This window comes from Amblyraja radiata, chromosome 26 (genome assembly GCF_010909765.2).
Source record: "Amblyraja radiata isolate CabotCenter1 chromosome 26, sAmbRad1.1.pri, whole genome shotgun sequence".
Lineage (NCBI taxonomy): Eukaryota > Metazoa > Chordata > Chondrichthyes > Rajiformes > Rajidae > Amblyraja > Amblyraja radiata.
This window is the reverse complement of record NC_045981.1, coordinates 20,563,586-20,589,060: the sequence shown is the minus strand read 5'-3', so window position 1 is coordinate 20,589,060 and position 25,475 is coordinate 20,563,586. Positions and strand designations below refer to the sequence as shown.

At 44.1% G+C, this 25,475-nt stretch overlaps 1 protein-coding gene across 1 annotated transcript in view; it reads left to right on the top strand.

Annotated features, from left to right (window-relative positions):
* grin2c (glutamate ionotropic receptor NMDA type subunit 2C) overlaps positions 1 to 25,475 on the top strand; it is a 51,615-nt gene that overhangs the window by 2,272 nt on the left and 23,868 nt on the right. The window contains exons 2-5 of the mRNA XM_033043976.1: positions 2,573 to 3,165; positions 10,412 to 10,526; positions 23,051 to 23,262; positions 25,042 to 25,201. Coding sequence (XP_032899867.1) covers positions 2,573 to 3,165; positions 10,412 to 10,526; positions 23,051 to 23,262; positions 25,042 to 25,201 — 1,080 coding nt within the window. The remainder of the gene's footprint in view (positions 1 to 2,572; positions 3,166 to 10,411; positions 10,527 to 23,050; positions 23,263 to 25,041; positions 25,202 to 25,475) is intronic.

The following is a 25,475-nucleotide window of genomic DNA, read 5'->3' as shown; positions in this document are numbered from 1 at the left end:
ACAGATTTTTATGGATGATTGTCATAAACTGTGTCGTCTAACACTCGTGTTCCCAAGTGTATTAGATAAAGAGCATTGCTCCCCAGCCTGCATCTGAGAGTCTGAAAAAGCATGTCTTGTTTACAAGAGACTATCTGGCAGAATATGTTCCATCTCCAGGCTGTGACATGGAGCGTGTATTTGTATTAACAGTGTGATCCCTGTTTGCCAGAATCTCAGGCTCCATCTTATTCATCAGATGTTCTCACAGCCAAGTAAGTCTGATTTGCCAGAGAGTGTCACAAGAGTGAGTGCTAAACACCAGTTACAGTCTCACAGGGGAGTTTGCTCACCTGACATTGTCACACAGTGTGAGACTTATTCACCATTTAGCCACCTTGAAGATTAAGTCTTGTTCAATGGACAATATTACAATGAATAAAACATATTCACCAGTTGACCTGTTTAAGAAAGAACTGCAGATGCTGGAAAAATCGAAGGTAGACAAAAAATGCTGGAGAAACTCAGCGGGTGAGGCAGCATTTATGGAGAGAAGGAATTGGCGACATTTCGGGTCGAGACCCTGATCAGTCTGAAGAAGGGTCTCAACCCGAGACGTCGCCAATTCCATCTCTCCATAGACGCTGCCTCACCCACTGAGTTTCTCCAGCATTTTTGTCTACCTTCACCGGTTGATCTGTCGCAAAATGCAGTCTTGCTCACCAGATGGCCATGCTTGTCATATAGAGACTGGTACAACTGTCCTAGTTACTACACTCCCTCCATAGCACAGAAACTGCTCTCCTCAAAGTCCTCAACGACCTCCTCACCTCTGCTGACACTGGTTCCCTCAACATCCTCATCCTCCTCGACCTGAGCGCAGCCTTCGATACAGTGAACCATAACATCCTGCTCACCAGACTCAAAGACCTCGGCATTGAAGGCTCTGCACTCAGCTGGCTCCGTTCCTACCTTTCCAACAGATCCCACTTCATCTCTCTCCACAACCACACCTCTGCTACAGCCGCAGTCACTCAAGGCGTTCTCCAAGGCTCCGTACTCGGCCCCCTCCTCTTCATCATCTACATCCTCCCCCTTGGTCAGATACTCCGCCACTTCAACCTGGACTTCCACTGTTACGCTGACGACACCCAGATCTACCTCGGCACCAAATCCCCCCACAACCCCCCCCTCTCCCATATCAACTCCTGTTTGTCAGCTATAAAAACCTGGATGCAACATAATTTCCTCAAACTCAACAGTGATAAGACAGAATTCCTCCTCATAGGCTCCAAAGCCACACTCAGCAAAATCAATAACCCCACTCTCACCATCGACGGCACCACTGTCTCCCCATCTCCCCAGGCCCGCAACCTTGGCGTGAACTTTGATTCCACCCTCTCCCTTGAGCCTCACATCCGCCATGTCATTAAAACCTCCTTCTTTCATCTCCGCAACATCGCCAAACTCAGACCCTCTCTCACACCTCCCACTGCTGAAAGACTCATCCATGCCTTCATCTCCTCCCGACTGGACTACTGCAACTCACTTCTCCTTGGCATCAGCTCCACCTACATCAACCGACTCCAAGTGGTCCAGAACGCAGCCGCCCGACTCATCACCCACACCAAATCCTGGCATCACATCACTCCAGTCCTCAAACAACTTCACTGGCTTCCCATCTCCCACCGGATCAACTACAAAATCCTGGTCCTCACCTACAAAGCCCTCCACCACCTGCCCCCCCCCCCCCCATATCTCACTGACCTCCTCTCCCCCTACCAACCCTCATGGTCCCTCAGATCCACATCAGCCGGTCTCCTCTCCATCCACAAGTCCAACCTCCGCAGTTTTGGGGACAGAGCCTTCTCCAGGGCAGCTCCCAGGCTCTGGAACTCCCTCCCCCAACTGATCCGCAATTCCGTGTCCCTCACCATCTTCCAGTCCCACCTCAAGACCCATCTCTTCACCTCTGCCTATCCTTAGCCCCACGTCCCCCTCCCTTTTCATCTGTGCATTAATTGCCTCATATTGTGTTTTGTATTGAATTCTGTCTTTACTTTGTGTACTAGTCATGTCTCTACTATTTATTTCATTCCCCTTACATGTTTTTCCTCTACCTGCAACATTTTTGTAAGGTGTCCTTGAGACTCTTGAAAGGCGCCCATAATTAAAATTTATTATTATTATTATTACACAACTATCTCAGATATCCCATCAGGATATCTACATATGTCCTGAGATGGAATATGTCAAAGTGGCTGGTTCCAGACAGTGTTTGACAGAGTGGCAGGCCTCAAACATCGTGGGCCTCTGAGTGAGGGGTAGGCCTCAAACATCGTGGGCCTCTGAGTGAGGGGTAGGCCTCAGTGTGAGGGGTAGGCCTCAGAGTGAGGGGTAGGCCTCAGAGTGAGGGGTAGGCCTCTGTGTGAGGGGTAGGCCTCTGTGTGAGGGGTAGGCCTCTGTGTGAGGGGTAGGCCTCAGAGTGAAGGGTAGGCCTCAAACATCGTGGGCGTCTGAATGAGGCGTAGGCCTCAGAGTGAGGGGTTTGTATTGTCAGCTGAGTGTGTTTCATTTTCCTTTTCCATTCCAGGCCCATCGCTCTTCATTCCTCCAGCTGGGGGCTTCCATGGAACATCAAATTGGGGTCATTTTCAAAGTAATGGAAGAGTATGACTGGGGGAGATTTGCCATCATCACCAGCTTCTTCCCTGGATACTTGGAGTTTCTGGATCAGATTAGGGTTCTTGTTGATAGCAGCAATTTTGAATGGGAAATTCTCCAGACTCTTACTCTTGACATGACTCGAGATGGCAACAATTCCAAAACGAAATGGCTTCTCCAGCAGATTGATGCACAAGTTTTGATTCTGTATTGCTCGAGACAGGAAGCTGAGTACCTTTTTGAAATGGCTGACCAGGCTGATCTCCTAGGCCCAACCTATGTTTGGATAGTCTCCAGTATTGCTGTTGGCAACCCCGAACAGGTTGCAAAACAATTCCCTGTGGGTTTAATCAGTGTGATGACGGAGCGATGGAAGATGAGCTTACGGCAAAGGGTGCTGGATGGCATTGCAATCATCGCAAAAAGTGCAGAGAACTTTTACAATGCATATGGATATATTCCCGAAGCAAGTGGTGACTGCATGAATCCAATTCAAGGGGACACAGAAAACATATTGTACAGGTACTGATCTGTTCATGAATAAAGCATTTTCTCAATAGGGATCAATAATTCACAATGGCCAGTGGTAATTCAGCTAATCTGTGATAAATGGTAGCCTTTCACTGCACATTCAGGTAAATCACCTATCATTCTTAGATACTGATATCTTCAAGGCATCTGAAAATGATATGTAAGGATTGCGTTATGAGCATTGAACTGGTTACAATCAATGATTTTGGTTACCTTTGGTTGCATTTGCTGTGGTGGAATTTTAAGGTAAGATCCATTAAATAGAGTGACCTTTACATGTAATGCTACCGTGATGGAAGCTGAGCTTTCTAAGTAAAGATTTGGGGGATATATTCTCAACAGTGATCCCAACATCATTCAAGTAAATTCTGGAAACGAGGCTCTGAAATTATCAGAAATTGCTCAATTGTGAAAGAGCGAATGTTGCTGATTTAAGAAAGAACCCTGGCACAGGTTGATTGGAGCTAAAGGAGGATTCAGGGAGATGACCAGGTTGAAACCAGGCATGGTCTTGTGAAGGAAAATGGTAGGACATCCAAAGTTAATGATACCTGGATGTCAAGGGAAATAAAAGTGCAACAGAAAGGCTTGTGACAATCTGACATTAAATTACAAGAATGAGTACAGCAAGTATTGAAGGGAAAACTGAAAGATGTTATGAAGTGGACAAATTACGGGCAAGGGTTAGTAGATAGTATTAAAGCACATTTTATAAATATTTTTCCATAAAATGAATCGAGCAACGCAGTTTAAATATGTTGATTATTTTGAAAGGAAATGGCAAGAACACATCAATTTCAGTCAGTCAGTCAGCTTGGGGAATTTGAGTTGGCACTTCCAGTGGTGATCATGCCAGGTCACCAGATGTCTGGATACAGGATGCCAACAGCGTAACATTATTCATTGTGCGGTACGTGTTCAGCGCATTGGCAGCTGACACTGATGCACGATGATTCTTCTTGAGCCACGTTCTTGGTCACTTGCAAACATCCAAACATCGGAGCATGTTTGAAACTTGCAATATTAATTGCGACTGGGTTGTGTATAAATGTCATTATACATTGATACAATTGTTGCAGAGAACTCTGGAGTCTGTCTGATAATTCAGCAGCTTTGGATGAGACACACTGTAGTTTCTCCCGGTATCTCTGAAGAAGCGTTTCGGCCCGAAACGTTGCCTATTTCCTTCGCTCCGTAGATGCTGCCGCACCCGCTGAGTTTCTCCAGCAATTTTGTCTCCCGGTATAACCTCCCTACAATGGATGCTTGTTCTTGGGTGGTTCCATGGGGTGGGACACAAGCATCAGGTCATGTACCAGAGGCAGGGTAGGAATGCCAGGGATCTAAAGGGAAGAGGCTAGAGGCGGGTCCATGGAACAAATCATATTGCCCCTGAGTTTAGTTACCCTACAGGTCCTGGTGTCTGGATTATTCCAGTGATGTAGACTGTCCAGTGCTGAAGACCCAGTTTGTTGCACCTTGCAGGTTTAAGGAGGGCAATGCAACCTTCTGATATCTCTCAGAGAAAGGGGGTTTGTCGCTGCTGAAGAGAACATAAATAATCAGGCACAGAAGATATATAGGGTGGTCAGGCAGATTCCCATGGGGGTGATAGAAGGCACTCCTGGCATTTTCCTTCAGAACCCAGAGCTCTTCTCAAACTGCAAGAGCTTCTAGACCGTGGCCATTCTATCGGGCAGGGTGTGGTAAGGATTTCTCATGGCCACTGTTATGTTCACATGATTCTTTACGCCCGCTGAATGTTGCCTGTCACGCTCAACAAGGGCCTTGGCTTCTAACTCTTGTCAGTTTATGATTGCAAACGGACCATCAGTAGGATAGCGGAGAAAGCCATTGGAATCTTTAGTATTCTGGCGTACCCGTGAGCTGCTCCCCAAAGAGGATCTCATGTTTCATAATTGTCTACTACTTCTGCACAAGTGGAACATTAGGAGGCTTGGGGTCATCCAGCAGTTGGAGGAGTGAGATCAGGTAGAAAAGGAGAAGGACCCTTCAATGGAGGAGGGCCCTCTTTGGACACATGGTCAAGAAATAAAAACAGAAAATGTTTGAAATGCTCAACAGGTCACTCAGCATCTGTGGAGAGAGAAACAGAGTTCACATTTCAGGTTGATGACCTCTCCTTAGAACGGGGAAAAGTTGGAAAATGAACATGTTTTTAATTGCTGGGAAAGAGGAGGGATGGGGAGAACAAAGGGGATTGTTGTGATAGAGGGGAGACGAGAGAAACTGAATGACACCAGTGGTGATGGTGTTGGCTGCCACAGGGTGATGAAGGTTTGTTCAGTACAGATAGCCTGTCTAGAGCAGATGTAATGGAAGACGATGAATGAGGACAAGGGAGAAGGAGAACAGCTAGAGTCATACGGCTTCAGTGCAATGGGATAATCTAAGTTAATGCTACACGTTGTTGATCTTTGATCACAACTGGCCAAATCTGACGAAAACGGTAAAGGTTCCTTGAATCACAGGTAGACTGGGTGATCTGTAGATCACCACAGATAGGGGGGTCAAAAAATGTTCGACACATTGACCTTTATCGGACAGAGTATTGAGTATAGAAGTTGGGAGGTCATGTTACAGATACCAGACATTGGTGAGGCCACATTTGGAGTATTGTGTTCAGTTTTGGTCACCAGGTTATAGGAAAGATGTTGTCAAGCTGGAAAAAGTGCAGAGAAGATTTACAATGATGGTGCCAGGACTCAAGGGACTGAGCTACAGGGAGAGGTTGAGCAGGCTAGGACTTTATTCCTTGTGGCATGGGAGGATGAGGGGTGATCTTACAGAGTTGTACAAAATCATGAGAGGAATGGATTGGGTAAACACAGTCTCTTGCTCAGAGTAGGAGAATCGAGAACTAGAGGACATGGGTTTGTGAGGGGAAAGATTTAATAGGAACCTAAGGGGTAACTTTTTAACACAAAGGGTGGTAGGTGTATGGAACAAGCTGTCGGAGGAGGTAGTTGAGGCAGGTACCATTGCAACATTTATGAAACATTTAGACAAGTACGTAGATAGGATACGTTCAGAGGGATATGGGCCACACACAGACAGGTGGGACGTGTATAGATGGGGCATGATGATAGGCGTGGGCAAGTTTGGCGGAAGGGCCCGTTTACCTGCTGTATAACTCTATAAAACACTTTCTACAACTGGAAAGGCTGGTTATCTGAATTTTTGAATTCTTTGTAGATGTCCCTTGCATCAGGTTTGCCAGGATTCCGCCCACAGTTAATATGGAGGCAGATGATGGCTGCAGTTTTCCCATACTGTTCACTGTGGTTCCACCTCTCGCACACGCACACGCACACACACACGCACACACACACACACACACAGGCAGACACACACGCACACACACACACACACGCACACACACATACACACACACACAGGCAGACACACACGCACACACACACACACAGGCAGACACACACATAACAACCATTGCTCTAGCTACCCTACAACACTCCGTCATTGCCATAAACTCAGGGACAATAACCACACACATTCCCACAAAGGCAGGTAGATAGAGAGATAGACAAACACATACAGTCAATGGTGGAGGCGGTGGCAGAGAATTGTTACTAAGTTTAGCAAATGAAAGGAAGTCCCTTCGAGTCCTAATGTCTCACTCGACAGGAAGAGCATGTGGTGCCAATTAGATTACCACAGCCTGTAATTTTGTGCAGGATCTCAAGTCATAGTTAACGAAGGTATCATGCAGCTAATCTTCTCCTCCTTGGGGTGAAAGTAAATTAAGCTTCTACCTAATTGGGCAGATCACCAGCATTACCAATTTAATCCATTTTAGTACAGGCAAGTTATACTGGCCTGTATTGGCTTCTCCTCTCAAAACACTACAAATTCTGCCACTTTCCAAATCAGTGTCTCCTTAGAAGCGGTAGTTGCAGCGGTAGAGTTGCTGCCTCTCAGCGCAGAGACCTGGGTTCAATCCTGACTACGGGAGCTATCTATACGGAGTTTGTACGTTCTCTCCGTGGCCTGCGTGAGTTTTCTCCGAGAGCTTCAGTTTCCTCCCACACTCCAAAGACGTACACCTCTGTAGGTTAATTGGCTTGGTATAAATGTAAATTGTCCCCTGTATGTGTAGGATAGTGTGAATGTGCAGTGATCGCTGGTCGATGCGGACTAAGTGGGCTGAAGGGCTTGTTTCCGCGCTCTATCTCTAAACTAAATAAACTGAAACTCCAGTTCCCAGCTTCCTTCTCTCACCACAGAAGACAGAATGATAGGAGATCCCGCAAAGCTATCGCACAATTCCCAGATACCTCCCAGTCCAACATCTGAGGACCAGGAGTTGTGAAGGAGAGACCCCTCCAGTACAGTGTTGGGTGGCTTCAGCACCATGAGTGGCAGGTATGTCTCACATGATGAGACACCTAGCATCAGCAGATCATACTGGCACAGAACAATGAAAGTAAGTGACAACCCCACGGAGTGAAGGCCCAGGGTAGTTTGGATGAGGACCACAATAAGGAGGCCAGGATAAATATACTGAGCAGATGCCTGTGACTGGTCTGTTGAATGGCCTGACTGATTGCCTGCAATTTCAAGGAGCGTTGGAAATCCATCTCCAATCTATGGAAGAATCTGTATCCTGAGGAAGCAATGGACATCCATCCTCTTGAGCCAACCAGGGTGTAGAACCTGTAGAGAGGAGATTCAGCTTCCACGATAGAGACTAACCCGAGGTCAGTGTTCAGCACTGGAAGCTCAGACCATTCTGTTCCAAACTCTGCTTGCTGCTGGCCAGCCACTGTTTGCTGACCACTGATCAGCAGCCACAGACTGATGCCACCTGCATGGGTCTTGAGATAGCGATGACAGTAATATTTATTTGGTCCACATGAGATTGCAGGACCATCTAATTGCCTGTCTACCATGCTGCCTTCTCTAAATATGATGACATTTACCCTCTCTATTAGCTGTCTAACTTCACCTTCTCATTCTCTCAACAGCCTGCTAGCTCAGACAAGGCGGCGGGGTCACCAGCATAGCTACCTGGGTCCTGGGCCACGTGCTGCCTCCTCCATTACAAAGGTGCAGCCTGCAACCAGCATGGTTCCAGTCACCATTGGTGCACTGTATTGACGTATTATGTCAGTGAACCAACATCAGAAAGCAGTCACTAAAGAGAGGCACAGAAGTGATATGTCACCTTCTTCCATTTTATTAGTATACTTTGTGCTGAAATTCAGGTTTACAGCTTTAGTGGTCTGAGTTGCAGAGTGGTCTGTGAAGACAAGGAACACACGTGTGGCAGTCAATTTTTTGTGGTAGCTCCATAATGTGGGTTGCAACTCGCACTGTCTCTTTTACCTTTGTGAGTGAATAAGTAAGTAAGTATGTTTATTGGCCAAGTATTCACATACAAGGAATTTGCCTTTGAGACAAACTATGGCCGTTTTAAAGATAGTTCTCGTTTATCTGGAATAAAGGAGGACTCAGCGCAGCTGCTCTGTGTGGCATGTCCAATCTCAGCCAGCACAGTGATCTCACAGTGGACGATCACAGTATAGAATAGACAAACCATCATGTTCAAGTATACAATGAGGCAGTTATCATGAGCTTGATTGTCATTGTAAGGGTTCCACTGGTACAGATTTGGAAAACAATGAATTTAAGCAGGTTGACAACTATCCAGAATTGACCATTATGGTAGACAATAGACATTAGGTGCAGGAGTTGGCCATTCGGCCCTTCAAGCCAGCACCGCCATTCAATGTGGTAATGCCTGATCATCCACAATTAGTACCCCGTTCCTGCCTTCTCCCCATATCCGCTATCTTCAAGAGCCCTATCTAACTCTCTCTTGAAAGTATCCAGAGAACCGGACTCCACCGGCCTCTGAGGCAGAGAATTCCACAGACTCCCAACTCTGTGTGAAAAGGTGTTTCCTCATCTCCGTTCTAAATGGCTTACCCCTTATTCTTAAACTGTGGCCCCTGGTTCTGGACTCCCCCAACATCGGGAATATGATTTGATGTACTAAAAAAAGGTTTTGAAGGGCAGTAATGTATTTTTATGGGCCGTTTCGAGGCTTAAAGCAAAGTATGAGACTTTGAAGGAGAGTAATGGCGATTTTGTATGTTTCAAGGCCTTACATATTGTGGAAACAATAGTAAAGGGAATTTAAATTATGAAATATCAGCAGGAGCTGGTCAATCAGTAGGATTATGGCCTGTCAGATCTATGGCCACAGATCCACTTCTCAGCTTATGAGCCTCAACAAAAAAATTGCCTACTTCTGCCTTGAATATATTATCAGTCATTTTGCCTCGACTGCTGTCTGGGGCAAAGAATTCCAAAGAATTCCAAAGATTTACAACAGATATTCACAACTGGAATTCGGAAATTCCTCTTCATTTTTGTCTGAAATGATGGCCTTTTGTTCTGAAACTATGCTGCCTTGATCTAGATACCTGCACGAGGCAAATGTCCACTCAGCATCCACTCTGCCAATTTCCCTGAGAATCTTAAGTTTCAGTAAAATTCCCTCTCACGATTCTAAATGACAATTATTTCTGCACAACCTTTGCTGCATACGTCAACCTCTTCATTCCAGAGGTGAACCTCCTCTGAATTATTGAAAGAGACAGATGGAACAACACAGGGAGGAGAGGGGTGACCATGGAGGGGGGTGGGGGGGTAGAAGGCAAGTCCAGTGGGAGGAGCATGTGAAGGAAGGGGGAAAGAAACATGATGACTGGGGCTGGGGGTAAGGTGGGGAGAACAGATTTCGAGAGAGGTCCACGATAGATTGGAGGAGAGAGGACGGGATGGAGAGGGCTCCATGAAGTTGGAAACTTCATTGTTCATGACGTCGGGTTATAGACTACCCAGGTAAAATAAGAGATGCTCTTCCTCGAGTTTGCACTTGGCTTCATACTAGTAGTGGAAAGGTTACGGTCAGACTAGTTGATGAGGGAATGGGAAGGTGAATTAAAAAATGCTGGCATCCTGGAGATCCAGATGGCCACAACAGTCAGGCACAGGAGCTCTGCAAAGCAGCGAGTCTGTGTTTGGTCTCACTGATGTAGGGGAGGTCACATCAAGAGTACCGAATGCAAAACAAGATGATTGAGGAGGTGCAGGTAAAGTCTGTGTGGTTGCAAGATCGAGATGGTAACTGCAGCCCTGGATCCATATCCCACCGTCTCTAACAGTGATGCTGAAATGTATTTTACAGGCACATGTCGAATATTAGCTGGGGAGATAAAGAATTCTCTTTCAATGAGGATGGATATTTGGTGAGACCACCGATGGTTGTGTTGAAGTTGAACAGTGGCAGGTTTTGGGAACGGGTAAGTATTGGATAAATGTGCCCAACTTGATAAAGGTCTTCATATTTTAGTAATGATGCATATTGTGTTTTTGCTGAGTGCTTTCATTCAGATTATAACAGATACCCTGAGTTTTCAGTTTCACATTAATTCTCCATCCCACTCTGGCCTATATGTCTATGGCCTCATTGGTTGCTCCAATGAGGTGCAATTTAAGATCAAGAAATAATGCCTTATCTACTATCTGGTCATGTTGTGGCCTCATAGATTCATAGAGATGTACAGCATGAAAACAGGCCATTTGATCCATCTCTTCCATGCTAACCATTTTACCAAACCTAGCTAGTCCCTTTTGTTTGCACTTGGCCATCTATATATTACTAAAACTCTCATCTTGTTTGTGATTATGTATGTGTGTTTGTGCGCGCGCGTGCATGCGTGATCCCAGAACCACATGAAAACGGTATACGATAGCGCTACAATTTTGACCACCTTACTCACAATTTTCTTGTGGTGTGTTTTTATCAAGTTTCGTTCAGATTTATGTTATATTTTACAAGTATTCACATTATAACTTTACAAAACCCCACTTTGAGAAAAATGAAGAATTAGCAGTGGCAGTTACAGCTATGATGTCATAATGGGATTGTAGCCCTTCCCACTACAATATAGCAAATCCCAGGACACTGAGTCCTGGCAGCAAGTGCAGGTGCAATTGGATTTTTTTAAAAGTTTAATGAGGGAGGGTGAATAAGGGGAAATGAGCCACCCCTGCTCAGTTGGGGACTATGGGTGAGTGCTGGAATATTGCGTTGGGGGAACGGGTGTGTGGTGGAATATTGTGTTGGGGAATGGGTTGCGTTGGGGGACTAGGCCTCCCGTGTGACAGGGACCCAATGGGTCCCACTTGGTCTAGTATTCCTTTAAACATTTCCTATCCCTATACCTAAGTGTCTTTTAATATTGTAATTCCACTTGCTTCTATCACTTCCTCTGCCAACTCGTTCCATGTACACGTTACCCTCTGTGTGTAAAAGTTGCCCCTCTTTTAAATCCATCCCCTCTCACCTTAAGTCATGCTCTCTAGTTTTAGACTCCCCTACCCTGGGCAAACATTGTGGCTATTCACATTATCTTTGCACTCTCATGGTTTACATAACCATATAACAATATAACAATTACAGCACGGAAACAGGCCAACTCGGCCCTTCTAGTCCATGCCGAACACTTATTCTCCCCTAGTCCCATCTACCTGCACTCAGACCATAACCCTCCATTCCTTTCCCGTCCATATACCTATCCAATTTATTTTTAAATGATAAAATCGAACTTGCCTCCACCACTTCCACTGGAAACTCATTCCACACAGCTATCACTCTCTGAGTAAAGAAGTTCCCCCTCATGTTACCCCTAAACTTCTGTCCCTTAATTCTCAAGTCATGTCCTCTTGTTTGAATCTTCCCTACTCTCAATGGGAAAAGCTTATCCACGTCAACTCTGTCTATCCCTCTCATCATTTTAAAGACCTATCAAGTCCCCCCTTAACCTTCTGCGCTCCAAAGAATAAAGACCTAACTTGTTCAACCTTTCTCTGTAACTTAGTTGCTGAAATCCAGGCAACATTCTAGTAAATCTCCTCTGTACTCTCTCTATTTTGTTGACATCCTTCCTATAATTAGGCGACCAAAATTGTACACCATACTCCAGAATTGGCCTCACCAATGCCTTGTACAATTTTAACATTACATCCCAACTTCTATACTCAATGCTCTGATTTATAAAGGCCAGCACACCAAAAGCTTTCTTTACCACCCTATCTACACGAGATTCCACCTTCAGGGAACTATGCACAGTTATTCCTAGATCCCTCTGTTTAACTGCATTCCTCAACTCGCTACCATTTACCATGTACGTCCTATTTTGATTTGTTCTGCCAAGATGTAGCACCTCACACTTATCAGCATTAAACTCCATCTGCCATCTTTCAGCCCACTCTTCCAAATGGCCTAAATCTCTCTGTAGACTTTGAAAATCTACTTCATTATCCACAACCCCACCTATCTTAGTGTCATCTGCATACTTACTAATCCAATTTACCACACCATCATCCAGATCATTGATGTACATGACAAACGACAGTGGACCCAACACAGATCCCTGTGGCACCCCACTAGTCACCGGCCTCCAACCTGACAAACAGCCATCCACCATTACTCTCTGGCATCTCCCATTCAGCCACTGTTGAATCCATCTTGCTACTCCACCATTAATACCCAACAATTGAACCTTCTTAACCAACCTTCCATGAGGAACCTTGTCGAAGGCCTTACTGAAGTCCATATAGACAACATCCACTGCTTTACCTTCATCAATTTCCCGAGTAACCTCTTCAAAACATTCAAGAAGATTAGTCAAACATGACCTTCCAGGCACAAATCCATGTTGACTGTTCCTAATCAGACCCTGTTTATCCAGATGCTTATATATATTATCTCTAAGTATCCTTTCCATTAATTTTCCCACCACTGATGTCAAACTAACAGGTCTATAATTGCTAGGTTTACTCTTAGAACCCTTTTTAAACAATGGAACAACATGCGCAGTACGCCAATCCTCCGGCACTATTCCTGTTTCTAATGACAATTGAAATATTTCTGTCATAGCCCCTGCTATTTCTACACTAACGTCCCTCAATGTCCTCGGGAATATCCTGTCAGGACCTGGAGACTTATCCACTTTTATATTTTTCAAAAGTGTCAGTACTTCCTCTTCTTTGAATCTCATAGTTTCCATAGCTACTCTACTTGTTTCCCTTACCTCACATAATTCAATATCCTTCTCCTTGGTGAATACCGAAGAAAATAAATTGTTCAATATCTCCCCCATCTCTTTTGGCTCTGCAGATAGCTGTCCACTCTGACTCTCTAATGGACCAATTATATCCCTCGTTATCCTTTTGCTACTAATATAGCTGTAGAAACCCTTTGGATTTACTTTCACCTTACTTGCCAAAGCAACCTCATAACTTCTTTTAGCTTTTCTAATTTATTTCTTAAGATTCTTTTTACATTCTTTGTTCAGACTTTCGTTCAAACTTCAGTCTGAATGACAATAAAGGAAACCCTGTAACCCTGTTTATACTCCTCAAGCACCTCATTTACTCCATGCTGCCTATAATTATTGTAGATCTCTCTCTTTTTCCGAACCAAGTGTCCAATTTCCCTTGACAACCATGGCTCTTTCTAATTTTTACTATTTCCTTTCAACCGAACAGGGATATAAAGATTCTGTACTCTTAAAATTTCATCTTTAAATGTCCTCCATTTCTCCTCCACATCCTTCCCATCAAACAAACTGTCCCAATTCACTCCTTTTAAATCCTTTCGCATCTCCTCAAAGTTAGCCTTTCTCCAATCAAAAATCTCAACCCTAGGTCCAGTTCTGACCCTCTCCATAATTATGTTGAAACTAATGGTATTGTGATCACTGGACCCGAAGTGTTCCCCAACACATACCTCCGCCACCTGACCTGTCTCATTTCCTAACAGGAGGTCCAGCACCGCCCCTTCTCTAGTAGGTACCTCTATGTATTGCTGCAAAAAACTATCCTGCACACATTTAACAAACTCCAAACCATCCAGCCCATTTACAGAATGTGTTTCCTAGTTTATGTGTGGGAAAATTGAAATCTCCCACAATCACTACCTTGTGCTTACTACTAATATCTGCGATCTCCTTACATATTTGCTCTTCCAATTCTCGCTCCCCATTAGGCAGTCTATAATACACCCCTATAAGTGTTGCTACACCTTTCCCATTTCTCAGTTCCACCCAAATAGCCTCCCTAGACGAGCCCTCTAATCTATCCTGCCAACGCACTGCTGTAATATCTTCCCTGACAAGCAATGCAACACCTCCACCTCTTGCCCCTCCAATTCTATCACACCTGAAGCAACGAAATCCTGGAATATTTAGTTTCCAATCACAGCCCTCCTGCAACCATGTTTCACTGATCGCCACTTCTATACATACTTCTATAAAGTCACCACTCTGCTTCCTACACTCCAGGGCACAAAGACCCAGACTATCCTGATAACTCCAAACCTCTAGTAATATCATTGTAAATCTTTTTTTTCATACTTTCCAGCTTAATGTCATCCTCCTTATAGCAGGGCAATCAGAATTGTACACAATACAGGTCTTCCAGACTTACGTAAAGGGTTTTATCTCACGTACCCTTGCGTAAGTCGGATGTTATATAAGTCGGAAACGGAAATGCTACTGCGCACACGTAAATCTACTATTCAACATGTAACCATATAGGAGTTCCAATGCGGGGACCACGGGGGAGCTTCAACGCAGAGCCCTTGAGGAGCTCCAATGCAGAGACCATTGGGGAGCTCCACCGCGGAGCCCATGGGGGAGCTCCACCGCAGAGACCATGGGGAACTCCAAAGTGGATACCACGTGGGTATCAGTGGGCTTAAAGAATTGCTGACATAAGTGCAAGTTTACGTAATTCACTTACGTAAGTCAGGGAGTGCCTGCACTCCAAATGGCAGCACGGTGGAGCAGCAGTAGAGTTGCAGCCTTACAGTGCCAGAGATCCGGGTTCAATTCTGACTACGGGTGCTGTTTGTACAGAGTTTGTACGTTCTCCCCGTGACCTGCGTGGGTTTTCTCTGAGTGCTCCAGTTTCTTCCCACACTCCAAAGACGTACAGGTTTGTAGGCTAAATGGCTAGGTATAATTGTAAATTGTCCCGAATGTGAGTAAGATAGTGTTAGTGTGCGGGGATCTCTGGTCAGTGCGGACTGCACTGTATCTCTAAACTAAACTAAACCAAACTAATTGTGGACTTCTCAAATCTTGTACAGCTGGAACACGATGTACAAATCCTATACTCAAAATGCAGATAGATGGAGTCAAGCATGCCAAATGCCTTCTTCAACCACCTGTCCATATCTGCCCTCACTTTCATGGAAAGTGTACTTGCACCCTTCTAATCTTCAACACTCTCGGGGACCCATCACATTGTAAAATTGATTTTTTTCTGGACTCAATATCAAATTCAATAATTTTAGATAAGTTGCTTTCTCTGTTTGCATCAGAATTGGCCAGTTCTGCCGCAGGTTATCTATTTGCAATATTGGTTCACTTTTTCTTCCTCCACAGTCGCCGTTTGTTCTGCTGGGCATTTCTAGCTTTTTCCTTTTGATTTCAACTGACCTACATTTCAGCTTTCACACGTTCTTCCATTTGTTTTTTTTTATCTGTTGAACTGTCCTCATTAACTGATCAACATGATTCCATAGATAGAGCACTCACCTTGGTAACTCTGGTTTCACCCTAACAGAGATATTCCTTGTCATTCCCATCTCTCCGCCAACCCTCTTTCCGTCTAAACACTTGCCTTCTTTTTTCTCGCTTTACTTTCTGTAAAACACACAAGAAAAAAATCAGGTATTTGGCAAATGAGCTGCAATCTTGGTGTGAAGTAAATGAAGTTTAGAAAACCACATGTTCCTTGAGGAAGGTATATCATTATAGAGTAGAGGAAAGTGGAGATGCTGAGGAACAGATCACCAATCTTAGCGAAACAGATTAGTAAGAGCACAACAAATATACACACATCACTCTTCTTCTTGCGTATGTGGTGCACAACTTAGGTCAACGTGTTCTATTTGATCTTATTTGCTTGTGCACGTTGGGTTGATTACATTAGTCAAAACAGGGTGTACCAGGTGAAGGGTGCAATCTCCCATCCCACACATCATTTTTAACATGAATGAGTTGAAACACAGACCCACTGCAAAAATTTGTGTAAGACTCTACACTTGGACAAGTGAATTATTCTGGTATTCATAAGTAATGCAAAGATTTAGGGCAATGGAATGATATAAGAAATAATCCCAAAGTGAGCAATTACACGTAGCAGGTACAATTAAACAGGCTGGTGTCTTTTTTTCTCTCAGATAATTCCATAAATGTTTAAGATTATGAATATGTGGGCAGGGGTAGAAGCAGAGATGTTTCTACTTACTGGGATCCACAGATAAAAGATAGTCACAGAAAAACTCAGTGGGGAATTTGAGACAAAAAAATCATTCTTACTCAGAAAGCAGCTGGAGATAAATAAATGCGTAAGGAATCAAAGCTGTGTTTAGGAGAGTGAAGAAGATTAATGGGGTAGTTTGGAGAAGAAATACTAAAATGGATTTATGGGTCTGACTAATCTGTTTCGGTGCTGTACATACCAAGACTATGGTACTTCTAATTCCCTCCTGTCCCCAGAAGGTAAATGGACCTTCTCAGAGTTGAACATAACTTGGAGATGACACAGAGAGTAGGAAGTGTCAAGTCAAGTCAAGTCAAGTTTATTCATCACATACACATACGAGATGTGCAGTGAAATGAAAGTGGCAATGCTCGCGGACTTTGTGCAAAAAGACAAACAAACAAACAACCAAACAAACTATAAACACAATCATAAACACACACATATTCTTTTACATATTAAATATTGGAAGGAAAAACGTTCAGTAAAGTTAGTCCCTGGTGAGATTTACAGTCCGAATGGCCTCTGGGAAGAAACTCCTTCTCAACCTCTCCGTTCTCACCGCATGGCAACGAAGGCGTTTGCCTGACCGTAGCAGCTGGAACAGTCCATTGCATGGGTGGAAGGGGTCTCCCATGATTTTATTGGCTCTGGAGTTGCACCTCCTGATGTATAGTTCCTGCAGGGGGGCGAGTGAAGTTCCCATAGTGCGTTCGGCCGAACGCACTACTCTCTGCAGAGCCTTCTTGTCCTGGGCAGAGCAATTCCCAAACCAGATGGTAATATTTCCAGACAAGATGCTTTCCACCGCCGCTGCATAGAAGCACTGGAGGATCCTCGGAGACACTCTGAATTTCCTCAATTGCCTGAGGTGGTAAAGGCGCTGCCTCAGGCAATTGAGGAAATTCAGAGTGTCTCCGTGAACACTGTCCTAATGATTTGAAGGTGCAATGTGCATCACCAGCCACGGTTCAGTGATATCTCTATTGATGGAGATGGGGTACAGACTAACCACTGCGTGATTGAACCCATAACCTTATCACAGTAGATCACCCTGTACACTTATCCTACACATTAGGAACAATGTCACAATTTATTGAAGCCAATTAACCTACAACCGTGCAGGTCTTTGGAGTGCGGGAGGAAACCGGAGCATCCGGGGAAAATCCACGCGGTCACGAGGAGAACATACAAACCCCGAAGAGACAGCACCCGTAGTCAGGATTGAACCCGGTTCTGTCGCACTGTTAGACAGCAACTCTACCGCTGCACCACTGTGCCACGCGTCGCCGGTCAGGTGGAGAGCATTTGGGATCGTGCTGTCAACCTGGCCTGAGATTCTTGAGGAGGATACGGATATCAGGGCTGTGGCAGCCATAGGTCAGGCCAATGCAAGTGAGTTGTAGGATTTAAATAAACCTGGAATTGGTAAAACAAAAGGAAGCTACTCTCAGTGGTGAGGGTTTTTGCAGAAACTCACTCGGTTCACTAATGTCCTTTAGGGGAGGAAATCTGGTCTACCTGTATCTCCAGAACTATCAATGGTCCATATTTAACTGCAGAGATGTTTGGGATGCTGGCTTTGAAACTGATGTCCTGTGAAATCATTAAAAAGGGAGCAAAGGAGAAACAAGTGATTGCAAATCATGGAATTTTGAGCAAAAATCAAAATGTCGGAGGAGCTCGGCGGATCAGGTAACGTGTGGAGGGAGTTGGACAGATGACGTTTTGGACTCTTTGATTGCAAAGGCTCTTTATTGCAGACTAACAACTGAATACATCAACGGATGCCCTTAGTGAGGGTATTATCACTTGCTTCAATAAAGCCTTTCTGCCACATGTTTTTAGAAATCATAGTACCAGAGACTCGGGTTTGATCCTGACTATGGGTGCTGTCTGTACGGAGTTTTTACGTTCTCCCCGTGACCATGTGGGTTTTCCCCGGGTGCTCCTGGTTTCCTCCCACACTCCAAAGATGTACAGGTTTGTAGGTTCATTGGCTTCGGTAAAATTGTAAATTGTACCTAGTGTATAGGACAGTGCTGGTGTATGGGGATCGCTGGTTGGCACGGATTCGATGGGTCAAAGAGCCTGTTTCTGTGCTATATCTCTAAACTAAACTAAAGCACAAGTGTAGTGTGTGATGAAATGCTCTCCATTTGTCTGGATGAATGCAGCTCTGACAAGGCACAAAACCATCCAGCCATTCATTGGCGCCACATCTAACATCTTAAATAATCCTTCTTTCCATCAGTCTTGAATTAGCAATTCATCATCTTGATCTGGCATTGATGGTGACACAATATTTTCCCTCTGCCAGATGTACAAGTGTTGATATATTTGGGTACCATCTGTGTGTGTTCACATCACAAGCTGATGACCCTGAATCCAATGTAAAATGGTGTTGATTTCCCTGTGTTTTTGACATTACAAGTGACAGTGCATTCCTTGGTCAATATGGCACAACGTTACGTCTGTTCCAGGTCTGACCCTTTAAATGTGCGTCAGCATGACTCATGTTTATCTTGATCTCGCATGCATATGGATTTCACCTAGAATACACTCTCACTTATTGAGGATGAGGCAGCTACATTCTTACAGGCACTATATTGTGTTGAAGAATATCTCCCTTTCCAAGCAGCGTGAGTCTTGTTGTCTCACTCCCCTATTGTTGTCCTCCAACCATCGCTATTCTTCCAGTGAAAGGAAGGAATTGAGTAGTTGTATCAGCCACTTTGTATTTGGTTAACATACTGCTCTTACACAGCTGGGATCAATAAGTGACCTTGGATATGTTCCTTACCACACTCACTATGTCCATCGTGATCTCATTTTCTTTAGCTACGTCCTCATCCTTCACTGTCAGAACTGTGCCCTCTCCCTCTTCATTTAATCCCTGTAATATTTCATCCATGGAATTATATCCACATATACGTTCCACATCAAATTGGTTACGACAGCAGTCCTAGCTGTTGCTCCGTTCCTATTCATTCTCCTGTCCTGCAATCTTTGCCTGTCTACCTTTCCCAAAGCTTCTTCTCCTTCCAATTCCTCCTCATTTGTAGTGAGAAAATCCTGCACCGCATTTTCCACTACCTGACTATTGTACAATTAGTATCTGGTGGAGTTAAACTATACAGGGAGGGATATACTTGTGTGTGCCACAAAATAAGTACTGCTTGATATTTACAATAGTTGTATCATTACAAGTGGGATCACCTGTTGGTTGAAGGTACACAAAAATGCTGGAGAAACTCAGCGGGTGCAGCAGCATCTATGGAGCGAAGGAAATAGGCGACGTTTCGGGCCGAAACCCTTCTTCAATCCTTCTTGAATAAGGGTTTCGGCCCGAAACATCGCCTATTTCCTTCGCTCCATAGATGCTGCTGCACCCGCTGAGTTTCTCCAGCATTTTTGTGTACCTTCGATCTTCCAGCATCTGCAGTTCCTTCTTGATCACCTGTTGGTTGACCTCATTTACCAATAATGAACATTTCTCTACCTGTACCTAATTCCTTCTTCCTGCACCCAATCCTTCTTGCATCCCCTCCTATCCGCACCTTAGTGAACTAATGTGATCTAAAGGGCCTGTCCCACATAGGCAACGTTTTAGGCGAGTGCAGGAGACTCTGCGCTCGCCTCATGATCGCCAGATGGTCACCACATGTTCGCTGGTGGTCTCTGGTGAGTCTCCTTCATTGTCGAGAGGAGTTCCCGCATTCTGGGAACTATTCGCGGCCTCAGTATGGTCGCAGCAAATTTTTCAACATGTTGAAAATTTTTCTGTGACCAAAAATTGGTTGCCATGGAGAAAATCGATACTTTTTTACTCGGAGGTACAGTGGTAGTGGGGTCGCCATGTGGTTGTAGGTAGTCGATGCAGCCATAGGTAGTTTTTGTTAATCTCCTTTGCTGACCGGGCATTTTCATTGGCTCATTGGGGGAAGAAAAAGTAAGCACGAGTTTTCAGAACCAAGGAAAACCGACCGGTAATGTTAAATGCCCGCTAAACTTCACAGCTGTGTATCTCTGGCTTATTAAAATTGTCTCCACTCCTTCTCCCCCCCATTCTCCCCCCCCCCCCTTCTCCCCACTTCTCCCCTCCCCTCCCCGCTCTTTAAAGAACTTACCGTACACTGTGCTAGCTGTCTTAACCTTCCAGTTCATCGCTGTGTGTGACTGTATCACCTTGGCTTTGCACCATGTGAATTTCACAAAGCGCTCCCCTGCTCTCCCTGGCCCCGTCTTTGCAATGTGTTTGTGTGTGTGTGTGTATGTGTGTGTGTGTGTGTGTGTGTGTGTGTGTGTGTGTTTTCCACTCTTGACACCCCCGTTCCACTTCTCGGTTTTACAGCGAGTGCTGTGAGCTTGACACTCGCTGGCAGTCTGCTGAAAAATCGCCTAAGTGGGACAGGCCCTTTAATGTTTTCTTAAGTCTATGTTTAGACATCATACCCCACTCCAATTGTTGTCCAATTCATCTTATTTCTATCCTGCTGTGTGTGTGGAGAATTTCTTTTTACTTGTGGAATGTTACCAGCTCCATCCATACATCTTCCTCTGGGTCCTTGTACTTCCTTTTGCTTAAGTGGGCTCATGTTGGCGTATCCCCCCTGGTGTGGCGAGACTCCCCCAGCATTGTGTGGATTCACCCACAGGTCCATCAGGAATACTCTTCAGTGGGGGTTCACCAAGTGTGGCAGCATGCTCCATTGCATGGGATGGTGCTCAAGCTGTTCTGAGCATTTCTTTTTGTGATTAGCTTCCCCTTCCAGCTACTTCCACTGATTGAAGATAGTACACAATGTGCAACCTTTCATGAGTTTCCAGTGGAGAGTGTGGCTACAGACTCACTCAACAAGAATCACAAGGTGGGAGTGCAAAGAGGGTGTGGATCCATTTTGCAAATTTGTTTCTCAAGGCCAGGTAATAGCCTGTTGAGGAGGCACTCGTGAGGAGGGGCAGTGAAACGTACATAAGTGCGGTTCCAAGGTCTAACTGGCAGGGATGGACTCTGCAACTGATTGTTGCACTATTATGAAACATTTCTAAATCCTATCCTCAAATTCCTTGCCACAATCTGGCTACCAGTCTACAATGAATAACATCCTCACCCAATGGCATAAATCATGATTCAACAATGACATTTTTATAAAACACTTTTCCACTTTAAACTTGTATCCACCTCTTTATCTCTTTCTCCCTTTCTCCCTCCCCATCTATAATCACCATTTTACTTAATTCTGAATTTAAATATGTCTTAAAAATAACTATATTTTATTCCTGCCTTGAATCTGTGGAGTTCATTCCAGTGCCTTGAATTGAACTGTTGTCTTTGCCTCGCATGAGTCTCGCAAAGCTTTCTTGGTACGCTGTTATTAAGTAACCATGCAAGTCTAAGGTGTGTTCTTCAATGCAAATTCACCATGCACAGCTGCATGCTCATTGTCACACTTGCAAGTAATTACATTTGTGCACGCAACGTGGTCTAGTGTCCCTAACTTACATCATCCAACATCAGCAGATGGGTTATATCAGGTAATTTAATCTCTTTCAGAAACAATTTCAGAAACTGCTTGTTTGGCATGTTCCCTGCTGTGATTGTGGATTTGATTATAATTACTATTCTAATTCAAGAGCATTGGATAAAACTGTCCAATATAATGTTTCTCTCTCACCTTTATTCCCACAAGGTCCAAGTTACTGTTTGATTAACTTCAATTAATGAAATAAAGTTCTATCGTATCGTATCGTAAAGACATATTGGCCACAAAACTGTTCGATTGAAAGATCGATTGGTGAGACGTGAGGGGGAAAAATATTTTTTCAGCATCAGTCTGAAGAAGGGTCTCGACCCGAAATGTCGCCCATTCCTTCTCTACAGAGATGCTGCCTCACCCGCTGAGTTACTCCAGCATTTTGTTTCTGCCTTCGATTTAAACCAGCATCTGCAGTTCTTTCTTACACAAAATATTTTTATGTAGGATTGTTGTCTAATAGAGAAGGAGCAACACATTCCATTGTAGGTGTTGAATATAATGTAGACAAAGACTTGGAGAAGAAAAAAATCTGACTTTCATTGTGAAAAAGCAGGGAGTGGACAAATGGTTGGCTTTTTGATTCACTATGCAGAATGATCCCTCTCTCTGCATGTTCTCATTCTCCAGTGTCATTCCATCCTGCTGTCATTCCGGGATCTTTCCCTCTGACTGTCATCCCCACAGCCGAGTGAGCTTAATTTACAGTATTTACATATCTTGCATTAGACAGAGAACATTAACTGCAATAACAATCCTCGTTCATTGCAAATGGCGAATATGTACTAAACCTCCGTAAGCTCTACTGCTTCTTTCCAGTAAATTGTCTATTAAAATGTCAATAGTTTATTTTGGTATCTCCCTCAATGTCCAATTTGTTCAGATGAGAAACACTTTGCTGCACAATGTTTACTATTGAATTACAAACAAACCTCTTCTCACTTGCACAGGTTGGGAATTGGAAGGATGGGTTGATAAGAATGAAATATCCAGTGTGGCCCAGGTACACGACATTTCAGGAGCCTTTTTTCGACAGTGATCATCTAACTGTTGCCACATTAGAGGAGAGACCATTTGTGATTGTGGAGGAAGTGGATTCTGAAAATGGAGCCTGTGTGCGGAACACAGTTCCCTGCCGGAAGCAAGCAAACCTCAGTGACAGGTAATGAATTGTACCTGGGGAGATATAGTGCCCACTGGAGGCCTAAGCTGCCGTCCTTATCATCTCCTCCAGCTGGATATCTGACCTATCCATGCTCCATAGAATCAATGCGTAGTAGAATAGAGTTGGATAACGCTTGGCCCACTTGGTTTGTGACTGATGTTTGGAACATTATTTAATTGCCTATGAAAGCGTTCTTGCCATCCCATTAGACAATGCCTTCCACATCTTCCAGTCATTCTGAGAAAAGGTTTTTTCATGTGCCATCTTTGATATCCTTGCAAATAGTTTAAGTCTGAAGAAGGGTCTCGACCCGAAACATCACCCATTCCTTCTCTCCAGAGACACCATCTGTCCCGCTGAGTTACTCCAGCATTTTGTGCCTACCTTAAATCTGCAGCTATTGGTTATCAAAGATTTTTTTTCCCTTAATTAATCTGAAACCTTCACAAATGTAACAGTCTGAAGGGTCTCGACCCAAAACGTCACCCATTCCTCGATGGGCCAAATGGCCTACTCCTGCACCTATTGTCTATTGTCTTCTCCCATTTCCCAAAAGTCCTATCATAGTCCCGACTCTCATAACTCGCTCACTCTAGTTCCCGATATCCCTCTCCCCATCATTTGCCAATAGCCACTGTTCCTTCATCTCCACAATATCTCAATGACCATTGGTCCTTTGACACCAACCTACATTCAGAGCAGTGGTTTTAGTGTTGCTGCCACTGCCAAAAGACAAGTTCGGGGATGAAGTCCGATGGACAAGTATGGTAGTGAAAGTGCATTGTTTAAATTAGTTTGCATCTCAATTCCATTTTCCAGCTCCCATAACAATTTACACATTGCAGATTTAAAATCTATCGACCTCTGCTTTGAATTTATTTATTAACCACCTACTTGGTAGAAGAGTTCCAGATCTCCACTGCTCTTTTTATAAAGAAAAAAATACTGATGTCATCCCTATAATCTGAGGTTATAGCCCCTTGTTTTGGCCATCCCATCATTCCTGCCTCAAACTAGTAGGCTAGTCCATTGCCTCTTTTCCTCACACTGCCAGTTTATTGTACAAACTATGAGGTCAAGAAGTGAATGGGAAACCACACAACAGGCAACATTGAACAATCAGTAGAAATAAGAAGCTGGTTTACCAAGGAAAGACACAAAATGCTGGAGTAACTCAGTGGGTCAGGCAGCATTCCTGGAGAACACAGATAGGTGACATGTTAAGTTGGGACCCTTCTTCAGACTGAAGAAACATCACCTATCCATGTTCTCCAAGGATGCTGCCTGACCCACTGAGTTACTCCAGCATTTTGTGTCTGGCTATGAACAAACAGCTTTGTGGCCGCCGATCTGCCAGATAAACATTTAGTTCCTCCACCATTTGTGCACAGTTTGTGTCATCCACAAGAAATGCACTGAAGGTATTTGTCCAAGTTACTCCTCCCAAACGCAGCACCTCCTCAACAAGGCGGACAAGGAGAGCAGGCACATGGAGTCACTACCACCTGAAAGGTCACTGCTGAATCACGCAACATCACACAAATATATCACCAGTCCTTCATTTTCATTCGTTCTAAATCCTGGAACTCTCTGCCCAACAGCTCTGAGGGAGCACCTTCACTAGAACAACAATGATTCAAGAAATTGCCTCATCCATCTTCTCGAGGCACAAGAGCATGCAGGTCCCAAAAATAAATCAATAGAAAAAGTTCAAGTACATTTTCCTTGATGTGTAACATCGTAACTCTCTCTCTCCCTCTCTCTCTTGTGTTCCAGCATTGCTGATGGATACACCAAGTTGTGTTGTAAAGGATTCTGCATTGATATCCTGAAGAAGCTCGCCAAAACAATCAAGTTTTCCTATGACCTTTACCTCGTGACAAATGGAAAGCATGGGAAGATTGTACATGGAACGTGGAATGGAATGATTGGAGAGGTACAGAGCCCGCAGCCTCACCACTGTGTTTTTGATTTTCTGTTTTTGGAATGAATTCTGTTTTTAATTTGTGTCTCTGTGATGTCTTTATTACTTATTTTATTCTGATTATATGTTTTACTATGTAAGGTGTCCTTGAGATTTTGTATGAAAGGCGCCCATTAAATATAAAATTTATTATTATTATTACCACTGCTCACTGGTTGCATGTTGGCTTTTTAGTGACTTGTCAAAGAAATCAGAACTAACATTGGTTGGGTTTCAGTATCGTGGG